The 20857-nt window shown below is 43.5% G+C and overlaps 1 protein-coding gene across 1 annotated transcript in view; it reads right to left on the reverse strand.

The window, feature by feature from the left end:
- Positions 1-20857, reverse strand: part of HDAC4 (histone deacetylase 4) — a 242649-nt gene that overhangs the window by 42969 nt on the left and 178823 nt on the right. The window contains exons 13-16 of the mRNA XM_009281930.1: positions 16610-16867; positions 14705-14891; positions 7547-7680; positions 28-148 (exon numbers count right to left, since the gene is read on the reverse strand). Coding sequence (XP_009280205.1) covers positions 28-148; positions 7547-7680; positions 14705-14891; positions 16610-16867 — 700 coding nt within the window. The remainder of the gene's footprint in view (positions 1-27; positions 149-7546; positions 7681-14704; positions 14892-16609; positions 16868-20857) is intronic.

A 20857-nucleotide genomic window follows, 5' to 3' on the forward strand; every position in this document is an offset into this window, starting at 1 on the left:
TCGCTCCCCCCCCCCCCGGAACGATACCTAGAAGTTTCTTGCTGTCCAGTTTCTGTCTGTTCAGAGGGTTTGTGCCGTACAGCAGCGTATGGGCTTCCGAGTGAACTGTCTGCAGCTCTTCTAGAGTTGCTTTTCTTCCACGAATGCACTAAAAGAGGAAAGAAAAGGAGTGATGACATCACTGATTAACTGCTTAACTCTCATTAAAGAACTTTTCTTTTTCCTTAGCAAATCATAAAGACAGTGAGCAAAAAACTAAAATGGGTTCTTATGTGAAAAAATTCATCATAGGACAGATTTTGGTTTAATCTCTTATTCAAAATATTAGCTTGACATATAAAGTCATCTTCAGATTTTTTTGTGTTTTAAAAATATTACTGCAGAGCATTTGCTAAATTACACAGGTATTGCTTGACTACTGAATATTCAGGATTTCAGTTATAAGCCATTATAAAGTGATTCACTGTTGAAAATGCATCCCCCCAAACCACCCCCGGACACATCCCCTCCACGATTATTAAGCTAACCTAAAAAATTCCCCCAAAACACTGCCTTCCAAACTGAACCTTTGAGTAATTAAGAGTCAGTTACAAACTTTCTGCTCCAAAACTCATCTCGGAAATCCCACGAGATTATATGGTTGGAAATTGTCTTCTTATATGATGATGCACATTGAGCTGAAAGTACTGTACCAAATATGCTCACCCCTGCTTTTGTTGCCAGATGAAAACCAGAAGGGCAGATGCACACCGAAGTCAAAACCCTGGCTTCACTAAAGACCATGACAAAGCTTTCACTGATTTCAGCAGGACCCAACTTCACTTCACATTTTACAAATTGGGGATCTTTTCCCCTTTTTTGTCATAGGGGTCCAGCATACTTTTGGGGCTTATCTTTTGTTGCCATCACCCATTTGCGATGGAAAATATGTTTGTAAGAACAAAGTGCTACTTGGAGATGCTAAATCTTGGGAATACAAGGACCATGCTGTGGCCTCTTGCACAGGAATGAGCGCTCCCCAGCAGGCAGATGACGCCGGGGGGGATATCAGGTGTACCAGAGAAGGCAACCAACGCCCACAGCAGCGGAAAAAAACACCTCACCTTTTTAACTGGGAGCTTGCGACTGCCTCCAAAATGTTGGCAGGGGAAATATGCAGCAAGTTGAGAACGTGCTGAGGTTGGGGGTAAGTCGAGAGGTGGCCATGAGACAGGGGAAGGAGTTATTCAGAACTAAGGATTGCTTTGCTTCAGAAACATGCGTGCATGCCCCTCCCCTCCAAAACAAAACAAAAACCAACCAAACAAAAAGAAGTATTTTATATGGCTTAGAATTACTTCACGATTTTTCATCACGATTTTGACTAAAACACTTTAAAAGGAGTTGTCATTTTGGGGGGTTGTTTCCTATAGAAGGAACGACAGGATTATTCCTCTCTGCAATAGTAATACTAAAATATAAATAATTAACAGCAAAATATTGGAAAGTTCTGAAAGCCTCTTGTAGAGGTCCCAGGGTCACCCAAGACACGAGCCTCAGCAACGAGCATCCTGCTGTGCAGCCCATGCAGGAATGCATGCACCTCCTGCACAGACTTCACCCTGGCTTTGTCGAAGCCAGTTGCTTTTTTAAGACTTCCACATTCCTGGAGAAGCAGAGTTTCTAATGAGAATAAAAAAAATGGATAGCTTAAAGGAAAAAAAGGTGGGAAAACAGAAATCACACTCCTAAAAAAAAATAGGCTTTGAAATGGAAAACCTGTTCTGAAGAGAAGGTCAAACTGTGCCACTCGCTCCTGAGAGCTGCTGCCGCTCAGAATGCATTGCTATGTGCCGCTTACTTTGCAGGAGTGCTAGAGACAAGATGCTTCAAAGGCATCGGCACTTCCAGCTTTCGCACCACGCTGCCATCTCGGCCTGCAGCCTGGCCCAGCCAGAGCATCCCAGGGCGCAGCACGCTGGGGGCACGGGGACTCCAGGACCTTTACCTCTGAAGCACGGTCTGCAGAACAAACTCGAGGGATTTTTTTTGTCTCAAACCTTCAGCATAAGCCTCCATCACGTGTTGCAAAGTGCACAGGAAATCACTTTGTAAAACTGTTTGAGGCATAAGGCAGCAGAAATCAAAGCACGGCAGGACCGCTCATGTACTCTGCCTCTCCTAATTTTGGCATTTCTGCTCACGAGTTCCTCTTTCATTTTCTCCATGCTCTGCTCCACCACCTAGCATTTCCTGAGGTTGATGATGAGGCAAAAATACAGCATCCCATTAAAGAGGCAATAATCACAAAAATGCTAGACCCAGAAGGGATGGAAATATCTGGCAAATCCCCCTTGAACTTTCATCCTGTCTTCCTCTTCTGTTTGTGGTAAGCCTGCCTCAGTCCCCCCTTTCAGGACTTACAGCTTCCCTCTAACCCATATGCCAACTCTTCCTTCGAACAAGAGGTACTGAGCCATTTTCAGTTGCTACATTTAGGGGACGTACAGAAATAGCATTCTTGGTGTTATGTGAAGACACCAGGAGAATGGCAGCTCATCACAATAACGTGCCAGCTCCTCCATGAATGCAAACAGCTTCGGCTCCCTGTGATGGGGAAGGGCTGCTCCCATTTAAAGTAAGTGGCCTTACCAAGACATTCAAGCTCCGTGCTCTTTAGGAGGGTATCAACATTACCCTCCCCTCCATGTGACACCCATAACTGAATGGAAACTATGAGCAGACAGAGAACTTCCTTCTGCGTTGCAAGTAAAACACATTCAAGGAAAAAGCTACTACTTACTGAAACAAATATATATCACAAACATCACAGTAAGCATTGCCTGGTTAGAAAGGATTATGCTTGAGATGCTTTTGCACCTTTCTCATCTCCCAGCTCACGCACCACAAGCTTTGTCCTTAGCTCTAACACAAAGACACCAAGAAAATGAATTAAATCGCCCCAAAATAAAAGTTGGAGAATAAAACATATTCCTCACTCCTGTTTCCAGACCCATCACGACTTGTATCTCAGTCTACGGCTCAGCCTGCCATCCATGCTCCTAATTTGAGCAGTTTCTTGCTTTCTAAGAGCTCTTAAGTCCTGATACTGTTATCTTTAAGGCTTCACTTGAGCTTGCTTACTCCATATTGCGCACCCCCCCCCCCCCCCCCCCACCCCCTTCCTCGCTGCTTAACCCCAGCTCTCCTTCCTGGCTGCTAAACCCCAGCTTTTCAGCTCAGGAGTTGGCTTCTTAATCCCAATGAACTAGTTGGCTCTTTACCCTGTTTCCTTTGTGCCTCTTTCTGCACAAAACCTGACCTTCGTTTCACCACACCACCTCTCCCACTGCTTTATACACTTCCTTCTGCACTAGTCATCTATTTCCTTGGAGCCAGCTTTTCCTTTGCATTTTGAACAAAAGAAAAACCCCACTAGCCTCTTAGTTTGCATTTTATTCACCCTTTCACCCCATGATGTTTCAGCAGAAGAGTATATGAATCTTGAGCAACCGCAAGCCAGATCTTGTCCCAGCTGCGGCCCCAAAAAAGCCACAAAACCCCATGAAAACAGCTACAAAGCTTGTCTCCAGAGACCAACTTCCCAGGCACCACTGCCACCACCTCCCACACGCCCTCGGTGCTTTGCAATGGGAAACCTTGGGCATGGAGTGGCTCTCTGGAGGCTTCACCGCCCGGACCCATCCTGCACTCCAACCGGACACCCGCCCGATGCTGTGCCAGGAACGCCGCAGACACGGCTCTGCTCTTACAGATGGCCCAGCCCTGGGTCTGGTTTTTAGTATCAGTCCTCTGCAGCTGCAATTAACCTTCAGCTAACAGTCCTCATGCTTTAAACAACGCAGGATTACTGCCAAGACGTGCTTGGAGATGGACCCTGGTTGAGGAACTCATTCTTCCCCACCCTGGTTGAGCAGCCCAGGGATTTGATTACCTTCGAAACACACAGCAAAACCTATCGATCTCCTCACGCTCTTGACGAAGGCTGGGAAGATTACACTATACTGTGATTGCGGGTTTTTGTTTGGGGGGCAGAGTCTTTTATTGAGACTGCCTCAATTAGTATAATTGTTGCTTTTAAATTCTGAATGTACACCAGAGTAATTGCCGTATTTTATAAAGCTAACTTAATTAAACAAGCAATACTCTAAACTGCAGCTGTCGTTAAGTTTGGACAACTGCTTTCACTCCAAAGGGTCATCTTTAAACTTGTGCGACTCCGCCAGACTCTTACCTATCACACCACAAATCTAGCACACATTTTCCCCTCAGCTGGATGTAAAACAGTTTTTGGACAACTTTAGCATATACGTATCTGTTTCACTGCTGAAAAATGAGAGGCGGGGGGAAGCGATGTGTTTTTTTCTGTTCTAAAAATATTTGTGCCCCTTCTGGATCACTTCTGTTGCCTCCGAGAGAAATGGTAGGAACTCAGCACTTGGCAGGTTGTCTAGGAGCCTCACGGCTGCCTGATGAAAACAGGTTTTAGTTCGTTTCTGAAATTTCAAAGCAAGCATTTGTTTGCATGCATGATAAAAATATTTATCTGCAAGCCCTTTTCTGGCTTGGGGCATGTGTGCAACAGAAACACCAAGAGAACACTTCCAGGAGACAAACACCCTGAATTGTTTGAGCTTGCATGAGAAAGCAGAGCTGGGATTTATTTGCAGCATGCAGTTGTGGGGGGAACAAGAGCTGTTAAACTCCTTCTGGAAGAGGACAGGGATCCAGTGGAGTCTCGTCCGATCCCACACAGTGTGTACGGGATTATTTACTACGCAGGGCACTGTGTTTTTAATCTGTGTCAAGCAACTACTTGCAACCAACAGAATCAAACTATACCCACACCGAGACCACAGCAAAGGGCTGTTAAGGAAGGAAGGGGAAACGTGAGGATAAGGAAATGTCAAAGTTCAAACTGTCCTTTTACAAATATGAGTTGTAAGAAATGGATTAAACTACATAATCACAAACAATTTTAACATCAGGCCCTTGGGCTTATTTAACTGGCTCATAACATCTCAGGCACAGGACAACAGACCTGCAACAGTGAAGATAAAAATGAGTGTGTACAGATGTGTCCATCAGCAAGACCAGCTAAAAAAAAAAAAAAAAAAAGAACAAAACAGGAGCTCAGCAAAAAAATTAAGTGTGCAGCCTGGCAAATTTCTGAGTGCTATAATCCAGGTGTTGCTGCTGACCCACTGCAGGCCTACTACTAATTCTGAAAATATTCACCTCTTTCTGAGTGCCTGTAGGGCTGCTATGCAGATGGAGCAGTTATAATCCATTAAAAAATTGTAGATATATAGCAGGCTGCCTTGGTACTAAGTGTCACCATCCTCATATAAAGAGCTCCGTTAAAGTTCGCACATCACATGTATGCTACTGTGGGTGGGGATAGAGGGCACAGCTCATGCTGTCCTGCATGGAGCTTTGGCATAGACAACAAGGATTTGAAAAAGTAATATAATTATTAAAAATAATCATAATTATTAGGCCAGACATCAAAATTCCTTTTAAATCAATCATATAATGGAATACGTCCCACAGAATGAAATTTTCTACATGTTAACTCTATAGCATTCCTGTCCTTGCAGTAAGGAGACAAGTCCATTGTCCCAGGCAATGCCAACAGCTCATGCCCATGCTCCAACCTACCACCAGAGATCACTTGTGTCTAAAAAGCTGTCCACTCGCCATGCAAGTGCACCTGACGTGGAGGTAATCTTCACTGAAGGAAGTGGTCCTCCGCTCTGCTCACTGATACACAGGTTCCCACTGAGGAGGTTCAGAAAGACTCTGAAGGGCAGGGAAGTGACCAAATGGCTTTGCAACGCGGAAAAGAATTACATTGGTCAAGGACAGCGGAAAGTGAAGAAGTGGCTCCAGAAAAAAAACTATCAAGAACAGAGAGTGAAGTGTGGAGGGTAGGAAGGAGATGGAGAAACAGGGAAAGGTTGTGCCCATCAAGCCCACGAGAAAAGTTAGGATAAAGAAGGAAACTTTAACACAGGTCTGGGCAGGAGTAGGAGATGGTGGGGATAAAGGAAAGCTAACTAGAGAGAGAAACAAGTGCAATTAGAGCATCTGGTTATCCTGAAATGGCAGGTCAGACCTTGAAGAAAGCCATCAGAGAAGAAAACACCGGAATTAAGGCAGAAAGCTAACATCATGTATTTATAGTTTTCTGAAAAGGGAAGTCAAGATGAGGCTGAATGTCACCAATGGTCAGAAGGGAAACACAGGTGGAAAGCAGGTGAACATCAAACTCTAATCATGAGAGCAACCGAAAATACCAAATGAAGGAAAATAACCTGGGATCATACAATGAAGACCTTCACACATTAGAGAACATCTGTAACAGGATGGACATCTGTAACATCTAGGAGGCAAGGCAATTAGCACTGCACGATTTAACTCCTGCTTCTAAATAGAGGAGCTAGACAGCAGTGCAGTACTTTTTTTTTGGTCCCAAATAATAATCCCAAAATTAAATTAAATGGGTCTCCGTAGACAGAAACAGGTTTGAAGTCCTTCCTTGCTCTCTTCAGGGATAAATAAGGGTATGACGGGGAACTTTAGCCAATGGCAATGCTGCCACCACGTGGATGTCTTTTCTGATTGCTCAGAAAATATTTCTAGCCAGATGCTGACATAACTCAAAATATGTGTGATTCAGTCCCCTCAGATGCTCAAAGAACCGATGAACACATGCTACCATTAATTTATCATCACTGCTATTAGTTATGAATAATAGTTATTAATCACCATTATTAATCATTAGTTTTTTTTATTTTAGTATCTAAGCTTTTATCTTGGTTTGCCTTCTGCTTAAAACATGTATGTCCAATGCAATGAATTTAACCTCTTGTGATGGAACAGTGCTTAGTTATGTCCTCCTACCCTCATTCTTTTTACAGTATCTTCATTATAGGTTGACCATTATCAAAGTCGTTTGACTTATCAAAGAGTATTAAAAAAATTATTAAACCACAGAAATACAAACTTGTTGCTCCACAGCTTTTGTTGTTATGATTGGAGTGGTAACAAATAACACAGTTACTTCATATCTTGCTCTTATCTTTGGCTGCTTCAAAATCCAACACTTGGTAGGGACTTCCAGTTTACAGGGAATAGGAATGAAAATTACAGAAGCAGCTTCACTGCAACATTGGGCAAGAGCATTCTCCAACATTTCACGAAATTTCTAAACAGTCATCACAATACAATGAAATCAGATCGCCAGAAAAGTACTCCTGACATGCACACACACAAGTGTAAGCAGTCATCTAGGAATGGATTAAACTCAGGCCACATATGGCAAAACATTGCCAACAGCTGGAGCTATAAAAATCTCAAGCCAGAATGCAGTATAAAGTTTGCACATCCAGGTAGCAATCAACAGCCCGAGCTGCAGGTTTGGTACATATGCTATCATCCAGACGAGAAATCAGTCCCCCAAAAATACTCATAATCCAGCAGTTGAATCAGCCAGACAAATCCAAATTCTCCCTATCTCCCCCTTCGCTGGTATTTTTATTACCTCACACTTGCCACGGAGACCTGTCTCCTGGAGCCGGGACCAGATGCTCTGGATCCTCCCCGCATGCTCTGGGTGGCTGTTTGTGTTTCCACAGGTACACTGGTGTTTCAGCATCAAGGTGTCATACACAAGGCCTGCAGCAGAGGTTACAAAATTGCTCTCAGTTAAATAAAAAAAAAAAAAAAAAAAAAATTGCCAGATATATGGAAAAAAAAACTTTTTTCCTTTTTTTTTTTTTTACTACAGTACTTTATATTCAACTGAACACTTCTGGACAAACACTGTGTGTTTTACCAGGAGCCATAGAGCTCTAAGAAATGAAAATCCAAGATGCTGCTTTGAGACAGCACCAAACCTGCAACAATCCCTTCCTCTGGAAATCCTCAATGGATATGGAAAAGAAATTAGTCAACATCTCTGCAGACTGAAGTTGAGAGTGACAGAAGGAGGTGACAACTGAAAGCATCAGTATGAGTACAAAGGTGCCAGCATAGGAATGTGATCTAGGAGGGGACTGACTTGCAACTTTTCCACTGGGTACTTTTATAATTGCTGCTAAAATGACTCTAGGGCTTGGGATGAAAAACCAGAAAGAATAAGTCGTTAGCAGGCACTATGTTTCATAGAATAGTTTATGCTGAAGTCTTTTGCATCAACATTATTTGACAACATGCTAATTAAGGCTATTAGCACATGCTTGGGCATAATTATTCAGCCCGATATGTAGGTATTTAGTAGTAGTGTTTCATTTGAACGTGGGAGTCAGGCAGCTAAATCCCCTTGCATTACCAAGTATTTATGGCATAACAGCGTAGGAGACTGATTCATGCTCCAGAGTTGCCCGGGTACGTTTTTGGAAGGGGAGTTATGATTTCATAGCCAATGTTCCACTGGAGGAAAACAGCAGGTCCTCCACAGCTATGCAGTCCTGGGGACAAAAGACCTTTTTTTCCACGTAAGCAAGAGAGGCATACTCAAATGTTTAAATCTACTGTTCCCTTCAGCCAGAAGCTCCAGAAAACAGAACAAAAAGGGTTGGATTTTTCCCCCCCCCAAGGAGTAAGGTTTCTTGCAAGAAATATCTGTCTGAAAGCACAGTATAAATTTGCAAATGGGAAGTCTTGATGAGAATCTAAAGCCTTTGAATTAGCTGTGAAGGCAGGAGCTATTTCCAGATCCCAACGATAAAGGGTCTACACGCCAACTGGTATCGCTCCTCCGAAATCCCAGGTGAGCACACCTATGCTGTAAGCGGGCAGTGTGAACACAGCTCAAGGAGCTTCCATGTAGCCAGTTCAAGTACCGATAAACAGCACAATCTGCAACTGCATGGAGTTCAAAGGGGCTGGTAAGAAACCAGACTCTGGGAACATACATGGACACGTAACCTGGAGCTGAGCACCATGCTGCTGCATGTACCCAAGCTTGGTTCCAGCTGCAATCACACCTTTTGGCTGAGTGTAGACATGTTCTGCCACTGAAAAATTTGACTTTCCCCTCTGAGGCAAACGCTGGCACTGACACTTTCAGGTATTCAGCCTTAGGGGAGGTATCTGGCAGTTCCTCGCTTTGTTGTAGGTTAGTGCAAATTAAAAAAAAAAACCAACAAAACCCAAACCACATTCAGTTCTAGGAAGAGAACAGAGCACTGGTTAATTGACTGCCTTTGGGTTAGCCAAAGTTCAGTTAAATAAGATCGTGCTGCAAAGGTCTGTAGAGGTCTCCCATGTTTGATTCACAGCATCAAACTTCATTAGGAGCTGCTGGGCAAAGGCAAGCACTGTAAGTGTCACCTGAGAAGCAGCTGTAGCCCAGTGGTAAGGCTGGCTGTCTATGAGAACTCCCCAGTCTGAGTTCATTTAAACTAGCACAAGGTCTGTGGTAACCTTGCCTCAGGTTAATTTATTTTTGAAGGAAACTCACCTTCAGGGGACATCATGCATTTTGACAAAGTATTTGTAACCCAAAAGAACCCCATGTAGATGTCCTCCTAGACCATATGGGACTGCACTAGGTTTGGCTAAATCATTCATATTAAAGAAAGGAAAGTGGTTCTGCCTTCTCTAATTTCCAGACATACCTACAGGGACTACAACTAGGCTTTATAGATTTAAAGCCGAAAGCTGCATGCGATACTATTCAACATACATATCACAGTCAACAATTGGCCTTGAATTTAAACAAAAAGAAGTACAAGCACAAAGTCATTCATCAGATAGCTGTTGACCTGTCTGGGTGCAACCCTGGCTCCCTTCAGTCCACAGGCACTCTGCTGTTGGCATCAGCGGGGCCAGGACTGCACCCTCTGAGGACGCTGACCTTAGACACTGAGGGCTAAAAGATAGTGCAATTGAGGCATTCAGGTGGTGGCCAAGAGAAGGGCAATGGGAAACCACGCTGCACAGAGCACAGGCAGGAGAGTGCATCAGAGAATTCACTAATGGAAATGGGAAAAGTAAAATATAATGTAGGAAAGCTATGAATGAGAAGTTGCACCCCATTTGCAAAGGGCACTACTGGAGATAAATCTGAGGCTAGTTCATGCCATACCTATGTAAGTTTGTAGAAAAAACTCCAAGCATTTTCAAGCAGTGTTTTTTAAGCAGACTTTTCTTTCTCGCCTCCTGGATTCCCAGACGATGCTTAATGCTGTTGCTCTAACAAATCTTTTTGCTACTTGGGAGCTGGGCACAACCTCACGGTGAATTATACTGATTGCACTGCAAAGTTGGAAGGGGTCTAACACCATTTAAACAGTTGATATGTGAATCTGTGTTGCAAGTTTCTTTTTAAAGGGTGTTTTCCCCAAGCCTTTAAGCTTTAAATAGTAACTCCTGAAAAACTATCATGATGCAACTCTAGGTACATAGGTAAAGCAATGCCTAGCCAGATTAAAAGTCTCCATCTTGTTCTCTATTTTGTACCTGGGTAACCCTAGAGTCTGGAAGGGCAGAAGCCAACACAGATAAAACCAAAAATAAATGCAAATGAAAAAACAGCTTTTTGCATTGACCTTATATCCTTCTGTTCTTCCCTTGTCTTCCTACAGTGCAGCATATCTGCCAGGTATCTCCCAGGTTTTTTGGAGGAAGTTTGGTGTCAGCTCAGAAGTAGGCAGTGGTATTTATCAGCTCATCCTACTCATTGCCAGCTAAGAGAGCTGTACCGATGAGAGCAAACACAGGTAGCCATGGGCAAGATCCCTAGCCACACAAACCAGCACCTCCTCATCTGCATCTCCAAGCGCTGGAAAGCTACACGTGTTTAAAATACACGCGTACATCTAAAATGGGTTTTGGTAACTGAGCCTAATCAACATTGGTAGACAAAGGGGTTAAACAAAAGGTTTTCAGAAAAGGGGGTGGCAGGACACCTACTCATCTCTATTTGTTAATGGAGACTACAGTGGGGTTTACAGAATTTGGTTATCTATAAAGTTTCTCCTTTTCCAATGATTCAATGATAACAGTAGCGTCTCAATGAAGTTCTTCCGTACTGTAATCCCACATCACTCAACATTTCTCTTTTTTAAAAACTAAACCACTGGAAAGAAGGGAACTGTTCCAAGTTCCTTCCTATGGTAGGGGACACTCAGATGAAGACACACACACACACACAAAGGAAAGCTTGGCAATTTAAGCTTAAAATAACTACAAAACTACATTGGCCATTACCAGTTAAATTAAGTGGTGCTGGAAGCAATACTCTTTAAGACACGAGAACAATCATTTTTAAAGGTCAGCACTATAGCATAACCAACTCGCTTTTCTTGGCAGAACAAACATATGATTTGAGGTTCAGATAATTGTATTGCTCTGCACGGGAGAGAATAAATGCCTTCATCAGAAATGAAAAATACTTTAATGCAGAACATTAGAATAATTTGTGGAACCATTTTTACAGGAGATCAGAGACTGGATAATTGGAGCTATGCAAATTAATGGCCTAACCTGAGAAGTCTTATTCAAGTGTGTATAACAGTGCCATGCAGAAGTATTCATTAAAGCCACGGGGGCTACTTGTGCTAGCGAGGGCAAGTTCAAGGACTAGCTTTCTTTTATATGCTAGTAGGAACAAAAATTAAATGACATGCTTCAGGACATAAAACTGATTGCTTGAAGAAGTCAGGAAGGGCGGTGTTTTCACTTTCATGTGGAGTAATGCACATCATACTTGAGAGGTGTATTATGTTGTTCTTTCCCTATACCTTTGAAGTCTCAGGTACTGGTCACTAATAGAGACAGGAAAACAAATTATACATAAAACCCAGAATTTCCAGCTGTCTGGTCCTAACTCTGTCCAGAGAAAGCATTAGCGTTTTCTATATGATATCTTGAACATGAAAGTGATGAACAATTCCTTTGTCTGTTGGACAACAACTGATCTCTTAAGAGCCACATTCATGTCTAGAGCGATCACGGTTGGCTTCATTAGGGCAGTTGAATGAGGTTTTTTCCAGCCCTCTCACAAAATGATCACAACAATTCAAATCTTAGTTTCTCTGAAATCCAAAGCGCATAATCATATTAGGATCAGTCTCCAAAGCAGTCACTTATCAAACAGATGGATTTTCCTAGCGAAAAAGAAGCCTGATGCACTTCAGCACTGCTTGCTTTGAAAAATACCCAAGACACTAATTTCCTGCCTTTCAAAGAACAGTTCAATCCTAGTGATTAAGCTTTAGTATCCACCTCCAGAAACACAATCTCTGACACATCGTGGACAACTTCAAGAAAACACATGGTTTAGTGGGCATGGTGGTGTTGGGTTGACAGTTGGACTCGATGATCTTAGAGGTCTTTTCCAACCTTAATGATTCTATGATTCTATGATTAGCAACCTAACTCGCACACACATGCTCAACAGCTGAAATGCCTGCCTTTCCTTTCTGTGCTTGCATGCCCATAGTAGTAGGCTCTTTTTTTCCTGCCACTGTTAAGCAGATAGCGAAGGTTAAAACCTTAATGTCTATGATTCTATGATTAGCAACCTAACTCGCACACACATGCTCAACAGCTGAAATGCCTGCCTTTCCTTTCTGTGCTTGCATGCCCATAGTAGTAGGCTCTTTTTTTCCTGCCACTGTTAAGCAGATAGCGAAGGTTAATTAAACTAATCCTCCACCTTTTATGCGAGGTGAAGGACTAGTTATAGGACTAGTATAAAGGTCTCACCTTTTATGCTTTGCACCTTTATTAGTGCCAGTGAACGCCCAACACTTCTTCCCTTGACAGCATTTTATTGTATTTTTCCTCCTTCATTCACCTAGCATAAATGTAGAGAACTGCACGAGATAGAAGGCAATGGAAAAAATCAAGCCCTTGGAGCCATGGAGCCCCATGGATAAATGCCGTGAAAAGGATATTTAACAGGTGAAATACACTAAGCATTCTTCGTATCATTGCACTGGATTTTCTGGTGCTATATAAAAGCAATGTGATATTCCACCTCTTATTTTAAGCCACCTTTTTTTTTTTTTTTAAACGCTGTCTCCAAGCAAAATAAATCATAACATTGTTAACAGTGTCTTTTCAAAGCAGCACAGTTCTCAAAAATCTGCATTCTTACTGTTACCTGTAATTTTAAATGAAATTTAGAGGCACATATCTGAGTCAAACTTATATCCTCTGGTAGGAAATGTTATTGTATGTTCAAAGTCTTGCGTATGATTGACAAGGCAACTTAAATACCAGAGGAGACGAAGGGAAGAAAGAGAGGGAATGAATAATCTCTTAAAGTAGGGCCAGGCTTCCTTGTTTTTAAAGCACAAATGTTTTGGGTCTAAGTGTCTTAGATGATCAAGTTTCATCTGGTTTGACTGTGAGCCAGGGGACTACCCTTCTTTGTATCCTTGGCAAAAGCCAAAATCTAGAATAATCTTGCTATAACTGGTTGCATTAGAAATGCAGTTTTGCTGAAACTCAAGGTTTCAATATTAACAACAAATAGAGACTCCAAGGGCTGATTTGCAAAAATGGGATACTGCTTGGGCTTTTACAGAGCTGATCACACATGCTTCCCACCCTGCAGCTAGCAGCTGAAGAACAGTCATTTTTAACATATCACTATTACTATACCATCAGTGTCTGAAAATAAACCTGATTCACAGTGCTGATTTTAATGATGCAAAAAAAGTGTGGGTTAAATAAGAATAAATGGATAAGTGAAAGAGAAACAAAATCATGAGTTGCTCTTACTTGGGCGCTCTGGATTTTTTTTTCACTTCTTTTTCCCAAGGCATACATCACATTGCAAAATGTTCATTCACAAAATAGAGCTTGACATCTGGGGAAGAAGGCGGACTTCAAAATAAGTCCGCCTAATCACCCAACACAGGCCTTGAAAAGTTGCACATAAATTAACTTTCATCTGTTACTAAGGCTACTGAATAGACAGAAAGGATTTTGGTGGAAAAAAGTTGGTTGTCATGATTTAGGAAGAACAATTATTTTTCGCCTTTAACCTTTGTGGGGAGATTAACACCTTTTTTTGCACTTCTGGTTTTCACTAGACAAATGCAGAATTGCACTCAATTTTCCTTCAAGATGAATACCCAACAGGTAAGAAAACACTCTTCACCTGTTTCTGCACCCTGACAACTTGAAATAATCAACCCACCTCACGTTTCCTAACCTACAGGCACAGACTCCTGGGCAGAGATTGCGTTTCAGAAGGAGGGGTAGGCTGGCACAGAGCCCAGGGTGGATAACTTATGGCATGAGATTGCACAGGGACTGGAGAAGGTGCAGAAAATACAGCCAACAGATACTGCATTTGGCATGCTGTCCTTTTTCAATAACATTGCCTCTCTCTGCCTTGCATCTAAATCAGGCTTGTCACAGCGTATGACTTGTCCTTTTTTTTCCTGGAGATACATAATTAAAGTACTGTGCTACGCTTCTATTGATTTTTGCAGGTTATTTTCTGTTTGGACTGCAGGGTGTTTGTCCCTCTGGGGAAGGGACAAGCAGGACAACAGGGCGAAAGACAACTGAATCTGATCCTCGAAGAAGACAGGATGGTATGGAGACCACAAACACAGCTGAGATGCAGACCCTAAACAGATGGCTTTGCAGGGACAGGACGGAAAAGCACAATGTAAGGCAAAACAGTAACCACAGTCCCACCACTTCAGCCTCCAGTGTCTCAAAACGTTACCTGTTGTGAACCTTGGCTTAGTGGGTGGCTCCTGTACGGACATCGGGAAGGTGGCCGAGGCAGGTGAGGACTGTGCACGAGACAGAGGCCGATGCCCTCCGAAAGAGACGGGCATGCCAGCTGCCTCCAGCGACGCCTGGTAGTTTCTCAGCTGGTGAATACGTTGCTGCTCCAACAGAAGGGCTTGCTGCGGGGAAAAGAAGCAGGTAGTTGCTGAAAGTCTGCGTGGTGCCTTCATAAAAGGGTTTTTAAGGATTTTTAAGGTTTGCAGGCTTGGACTCCTTTCCCTGATAGATAAGCGGACACACACACATGTAGCAAATGAAGATGTGCACATTTCTAGAGCGAAGTCAGGCAAGCACAGCACGTTCAAACCACAGCCCTGAAGCTGGTGCATGCTGGCAGGGTCATTAGCACAAGCAGCTCCATCATCCTCCTGGGACTGGCCACGTCTTCCTCCCCCTGTGCCCTCACCTTGCTGCACTGGTGCATTTAACAGTGCGATGCACCAGACCACGGAATGAGACCGGCTCAACCGGACCCCAGGCAGGAGAGGGAATTTTCAATTGAGCTGGTTCTCTGTGCAGCCACACCATCAGCTGGACAGGCTCTTGGTCAGAAGGGATGGCTGTTCCAGCTTGCTACACTCCAACCACAGCCTAACAACCTTCCCATTTCCTCTGTTTATTTCCTCTCCTCTTTGAGGCAAAATAATTGCAAAGGACATAATATTTTTAAGACTTCTCAGGTGTGACCATGCATTCAGGACTAGGGCAGGGGGGCTGCACTTTCAGAGGAATGGTATCACCGTGGTCCATCATTAGCAGCATATTACATTTAATTTATTTACTAAGGCAACGAGGCTCAGATGTGACTGTATAAACCAAGTAATACTTTGTACAAGCATGGTTGGCAATGGCATTGATCCTTCAAGGCAGCGCTGTTATGAAGATAACGCTGCTCAATAAGGAACCGAAAATGTAGTCTCTGAGCAACAGCCAGCGACACTCGTGCGGGACAGGTGAGTCAGCTCCGCAGTGCTAGGAAGATGGCAGTGAGCAGCAAGATGCAAATGACTACAGGGAGCAACAAATTTGCACCTGGTTCACAGACATTGCAACTGCAAACCTGGCACAAGTCCGCTTTGCCTAGCCAAGGGCTGTGGATTTACTAAAGAGAGCTACACCCTGGCATGGCTACAGCAATCTGCTCTTGGCTGCAGATACCACGTGGGGGTTACGCATGGCTGTAGGTACAGTCAGATGCTGAGTACTAAGGGCTGCAAAGATGAGCAGAGCACTGATGCCTTAAGAGAATTGCAACCTTCTCACCTTCACTACTGCTACCACAACAGGCAGCTTTTAGGAGACTGCCATGTAATTGGGAAGATTATGCTATGCTACGTTGTTATTGGATTTATTACTTGCAATCCACAAGCCTCTGGTGTTTGCCCTCAAAAGCGAGCATAGCTGCAATCTCTGGGATCTCCAGTTCTGAAGAAGGAACCCCCTCCAATGAACCTTGTCCTTCGTTCCCTTATCCAGCCTTTCTCTGGGGCAGTCAATTTGTTTTAAAACATAAAATCCTCTCCTAGTATTTAGTGCTCAAAAATGTTAAGACACTGTCTTCCCAAAGAAACAAACAGAAAGTGGTTCAGTGGCTGCAAACATATTGACTGCATTTTGTGTAGGTGATCCAGATTCTCCTCCCTGGGACTTCTGAGTTGACACGGTGACTCTGAGGAAGGATGGCACTGATTTTACCTGCAGGTTTCTTTATGTAGCAAATCCTCAAGAGCTGGTTCGCCCTAGCTTCTCCCCCTTAGAGCATTATAAGGTGACTACCAAGAACCAAACAATCTTCTACAAAGAACCAAGTCCCAAACTTGGTATTTTGCAAGCTCACCTGACGGAAGAGCAGCTCCTGCTCAGCCTGCCTCTGCCCAGACTCCAGCTCCTGCTGCGGCTCTGCTTCCTCTTCATCACTCTCGATGGGTTCTTGCTTCACTTGCACCATGTTGGCCAGCCCTGGGGCCTCCTTTTGGCTTGTGACTCTGTCGCTGTATGGCTCCTCCAAAAGGGCTTGGTGTTCCCGTAACTCTTCTTCTGTCTCCTCAGGGTGGCTTTCATGCTGGCGAGCTGGTTCATTGGGTTTTGATATAATCTGAAAACAACCCAGAGGTTAACCGATAAATAAAATGTAACTCATCACAGGTAAAGTTCACTTTGTTCTCCTCAAAGAACCAGCTTCATGAAAAGAGCAATTGTGAATTACAGCTTTTATCTTATAAACTAGGTCCAAACTACTCAAGGGAAAGGTCAGGTCAACCTTGGCATTAAGCACTATGAAATCCTGTGTCCCAAGTAATGACGGCCCCTTCATTTTGCACTTGATTTTCCCTCTGAAGAAATAAGAGCCTCTTGTGCCTGCACACCTATGGATGCTACTCCATTCACAAACCCACACAGGAGAAGCATAACAACCATCAATACATTTGGCAATTAAATTCTGAAAAAAGTAAAAGAGACAAACTTTCTAAGAGGGTTTCTGCTACCTTGTTTGCCCAGCTACTTCTTGAATCACCCCCTGAATTTTATCTGTAAAGTGAGAGGCTGTCTTAGAAAGATTCTTGCACTCTTACGAAGTTAGTTAGAAGGAAACTGAGGACACTCAACTTATAGCATCTGTACAGAAGCAAACTGCAAGAGGAGCATCATTCTAACCAGATCTTCCTAACTAGAGATAGCGAACTTCTCTGAAAGTGTCTGCTAAAACAAAGGGAACAATATCATTTTCACTATAATTCACACAGGCTCAGACTTTTTGAAAGTTCATTGGCGAGATAAAATCCACAGCTCTCCATCTCAGACTGCTTATGATTTTTATTTGGAACAAAAAAAAAGTGAACTGTTTTTAAATCCAGCATAGGTAAATAAATCAATTTCCTTTCTTTAAAAGAGCTCAGGCTGTACCTGTTTCATGGGCTTATAAAGAAACTGCTGAACTTTGAAAGTTGTCAGGGCAGAGCTTTAATAAGGATTAGGTCATTGGTATGAAAAGCAATATTGATTTTAAATCTAATAAAGCAAAATCAAAACATGGTTATTGAACACATGCAGGAGTGACTACTTGTAAGTAACTTGCTCTTTGAAGAACAGTAGCTCAAACCTGAAACTAAGCCTTTTTCCCTAAATGTAGGAAAAGAGGCTCTGCCATATAACTTAAGCAAACCTACACAAAGCAGATTTAGGCAGACGAAGGTAATATAAAGGATTAATTGCCCGCAAGTAGCACAGCAAAGATGGCAAGAGGTTGCTTATAGCTACAGCAGAAAATCTCAAATAACTGGGGCTCAAAGCTTTTAAAAATGGCACGTTGCAAGGACTGGGACACAGGGCCATGGCTTTCCAGCACTTTGTGGATTACTGCGTTTCAGATGTCTTGACTCCTGAGAGGAGCAGGACACACAAAAGGGCATTACCTTGCCTAGAAACTTAAGGCAAGACCCTCTGGGGTTCATGCGGCACCCAGTACAGATGGGAGGTGCAGCCCACCCCTCTTAGTGACAAGAGCCGATATTTTTGTACTGATCAACAACCAGCTGCTTTTGGCAAGAGGGTTTCGGATTCTACAACCACGGAACCATCTTTGAGAGTCAACAGTTTCTTGGAAGAGATGGGATCCACCTGACTAAACAGGGAAAAAGTACCTTTGCCAACAGGCTGGCCAAGCTGATAGTCAGAGCTTCAAACTAGAAACAACAGGGGAGGGAGTGGTTTCTCAACAAGCAGCTAAGGAAGCTGCGGACAGGGTAGGCAGGCAAAGGGCCTGGCGTGGTGTGAGCAGAAAAGACATGGCAATCAACAAAGAAGAGCTGAAGTGGTATCCCTTTGAGCACAGGCATGTAAAGAAGGAGGTGCCTGCAGAACAGCCTGACAGGGAAAGTCTCAAGCCTGTCCTGGGGAATCAGCATGCTTGGGTGCCTCTCTGAAATGCCTCTACACAAGTGCACGTAGCACGGGGACCAAACAGGAGGATTAGAAGTCTGTGTGCAGTTACAGGGCTATGACCTCCCTGGGATCATGGAGTCATGGTGGGATAGCTCACACAACTGGAGTGCTGTAATGGAGGAATACAGGCTTTTTAGGAAGGACAGTCTGGGAAGGTGAGGAGGGGAAGTTGCTTTTTATGTGAGGGAGGAGCAGGAATGCATGGAGCTCTGTGCCTTGGTATGGATCTGGAGTCAGTAAAGAGCTTAAATGTCAAGATAAGTGGACAGACCAAGATGAGCACTCTTGTAGTGGGTAGACTGCCGTAGACCCCCGATCAGGTAGAAGTAGATGAGGCCTTCTTCAAACACCCAGAAGAAGCCTCACTTTCACAGGTCCTGGTCTTCACGTGGGACTTTAACCACCCTGCTATCTGCTGGAAGGACAAGACAGCAGGGCTTAAGCAATCTAGGAGATTTGAGTGCATTGATGGCGAATTCCTGACACAGGTGATCAAGATGCCAACAAGGAAGGTGCTCTCCTGTATCTGACACTTGCAAACAAGGAAGGACTATTCGGGGATGTGGAAGCCACAGAGGCAGCACTGGCTGCAGTGACCATGAAATGGTGGAGTTGAAAATCCAAAGAGGAGGGAACAGGGCAAAAAGCAGGACCACAGCCCTGGATTTCAGGAGAGCAGACTTTGGCCTCTTCAGGGATCTGCTTGGAAGAGTCCCATGGGATACAACCCTGGAGATTAGAGGGGTCCAGGAGAGCTGGACGATACTCAAGGATTCTACAAGCTCAAGAAAGATCCATCCCAACAAGTAAGAAATCAAGCACAGGCTGCAGAAGGCCTGCATGGATGAGCAAGGAGCTCCTACCTGAACTCAAGATATAAAAAGGCGGTGTACAAGAGTTGCAAGCAGGACGGGTGACCCAAGAGGAGCACAGAGTTGCTAACTGATCTTGTATGGATGGTGTTAAGAAAGCCAAAGCCAACCTGGAGTTGAATCTGGCAAGGGACGTGAAGGGCATCAAGAAAGAAAAGAGGAAGACTAGGGAAATCATGGGCCCACTGCTGAATGGCGGAAGTGACCTGGTGACAAATGACAGAAAAGGCCATGGCACTTAATGTCTTCTTTACTAGTAAGACCATCCTTCAGGAATCCCAGGCCCCTGAGACCAGACGGTAAAGTCTGGAGCAAGGAAGACTTACCCTTGGTGGAGGACCACCAGGTTTAGGGAGCACTTAAAAAACCTGGACACGCATAAGTCCATGGGGCCTGATGGATTGCACTCACAAGGTGATGGGCCAAGAGGCAAAGGGCACAAATTAAAACACATGAAGTTCCTTCTGAACACAAGAAAACATTTTTTACTGTGAGGGCTATCAAACACTTGAACAGGTTGCCCAGAGAGGCTGTGGAGTCTCCATCCTTGGAGATATTCAAAACCCAGTTGCATATGGTCCTGGGCAACCTGCTCTAGCTGACCCTGCTCCAGCAGGGACATTGAACTAAATGATCTCATGAGGTTCCTGCCAATGTAAATGATTCAGTGATGAAAACCTCTCAAGGATTTTTGTGAGGTACCTCCCACCCCACCCTGCCACCTCCCCAGTTTCATTACTTGTAATACATATTGGATAACTAAACCATGTTAAGCTAAAGGTAGTAATTCTATCAATTTTCTTTAAGCTCTCTTAGGCTTGATGAATATAATCTGTTTTAAAGATAATTAAATCATCATAAACCATCTTCTGCTGCCTTTTTTTTCTGCTTGGATCAAAGGTCTTAAGCTTTGAACTTAATACTTTTTGAACTTATGAACTCTGCAAGGTAATTGCTGGGAAAATAACTTACAATGTCATTGTCACATCTAATGGAGATGAGAAGCAGTGTAATTCCCTAGCAGTTTTAAATTATTCCAACTCCATAAAAACGTAAGAATTGAATGAAAAACACGTGTAAAATGCTACAATGAAGGTTGAAAGATCAAGTGGTAAATGACAAGGACATTTCAAACATCCAGTTTGCTCTCCTAATACAAAGTGAATCTCTTGGTATGTCATTTGTTCTAGCTGCTGCAACACTGTTCTTCTTAAAGGACAATTTTGCAAAGAAAGCACTTTGTTATGAATGTATTCCGTATAATACAGGAG

The sequence above is a fragment of the Aptenodytes forsteri genome, unplaced genomic scaffold, assembly GCF_000699145.1.
Source record: "Aptenodytes forsteri isolate BGI_AS27 unplaced genomic scaffold, ASM69914v1 Scaffold443, whole genome shotgun sequence".
NCBI lineage: Eukaryota > Metazoa > Chordata > Aves > Sphenisciformes > Spheniscidae > Aptenodytes > Aptenodytes forsteri.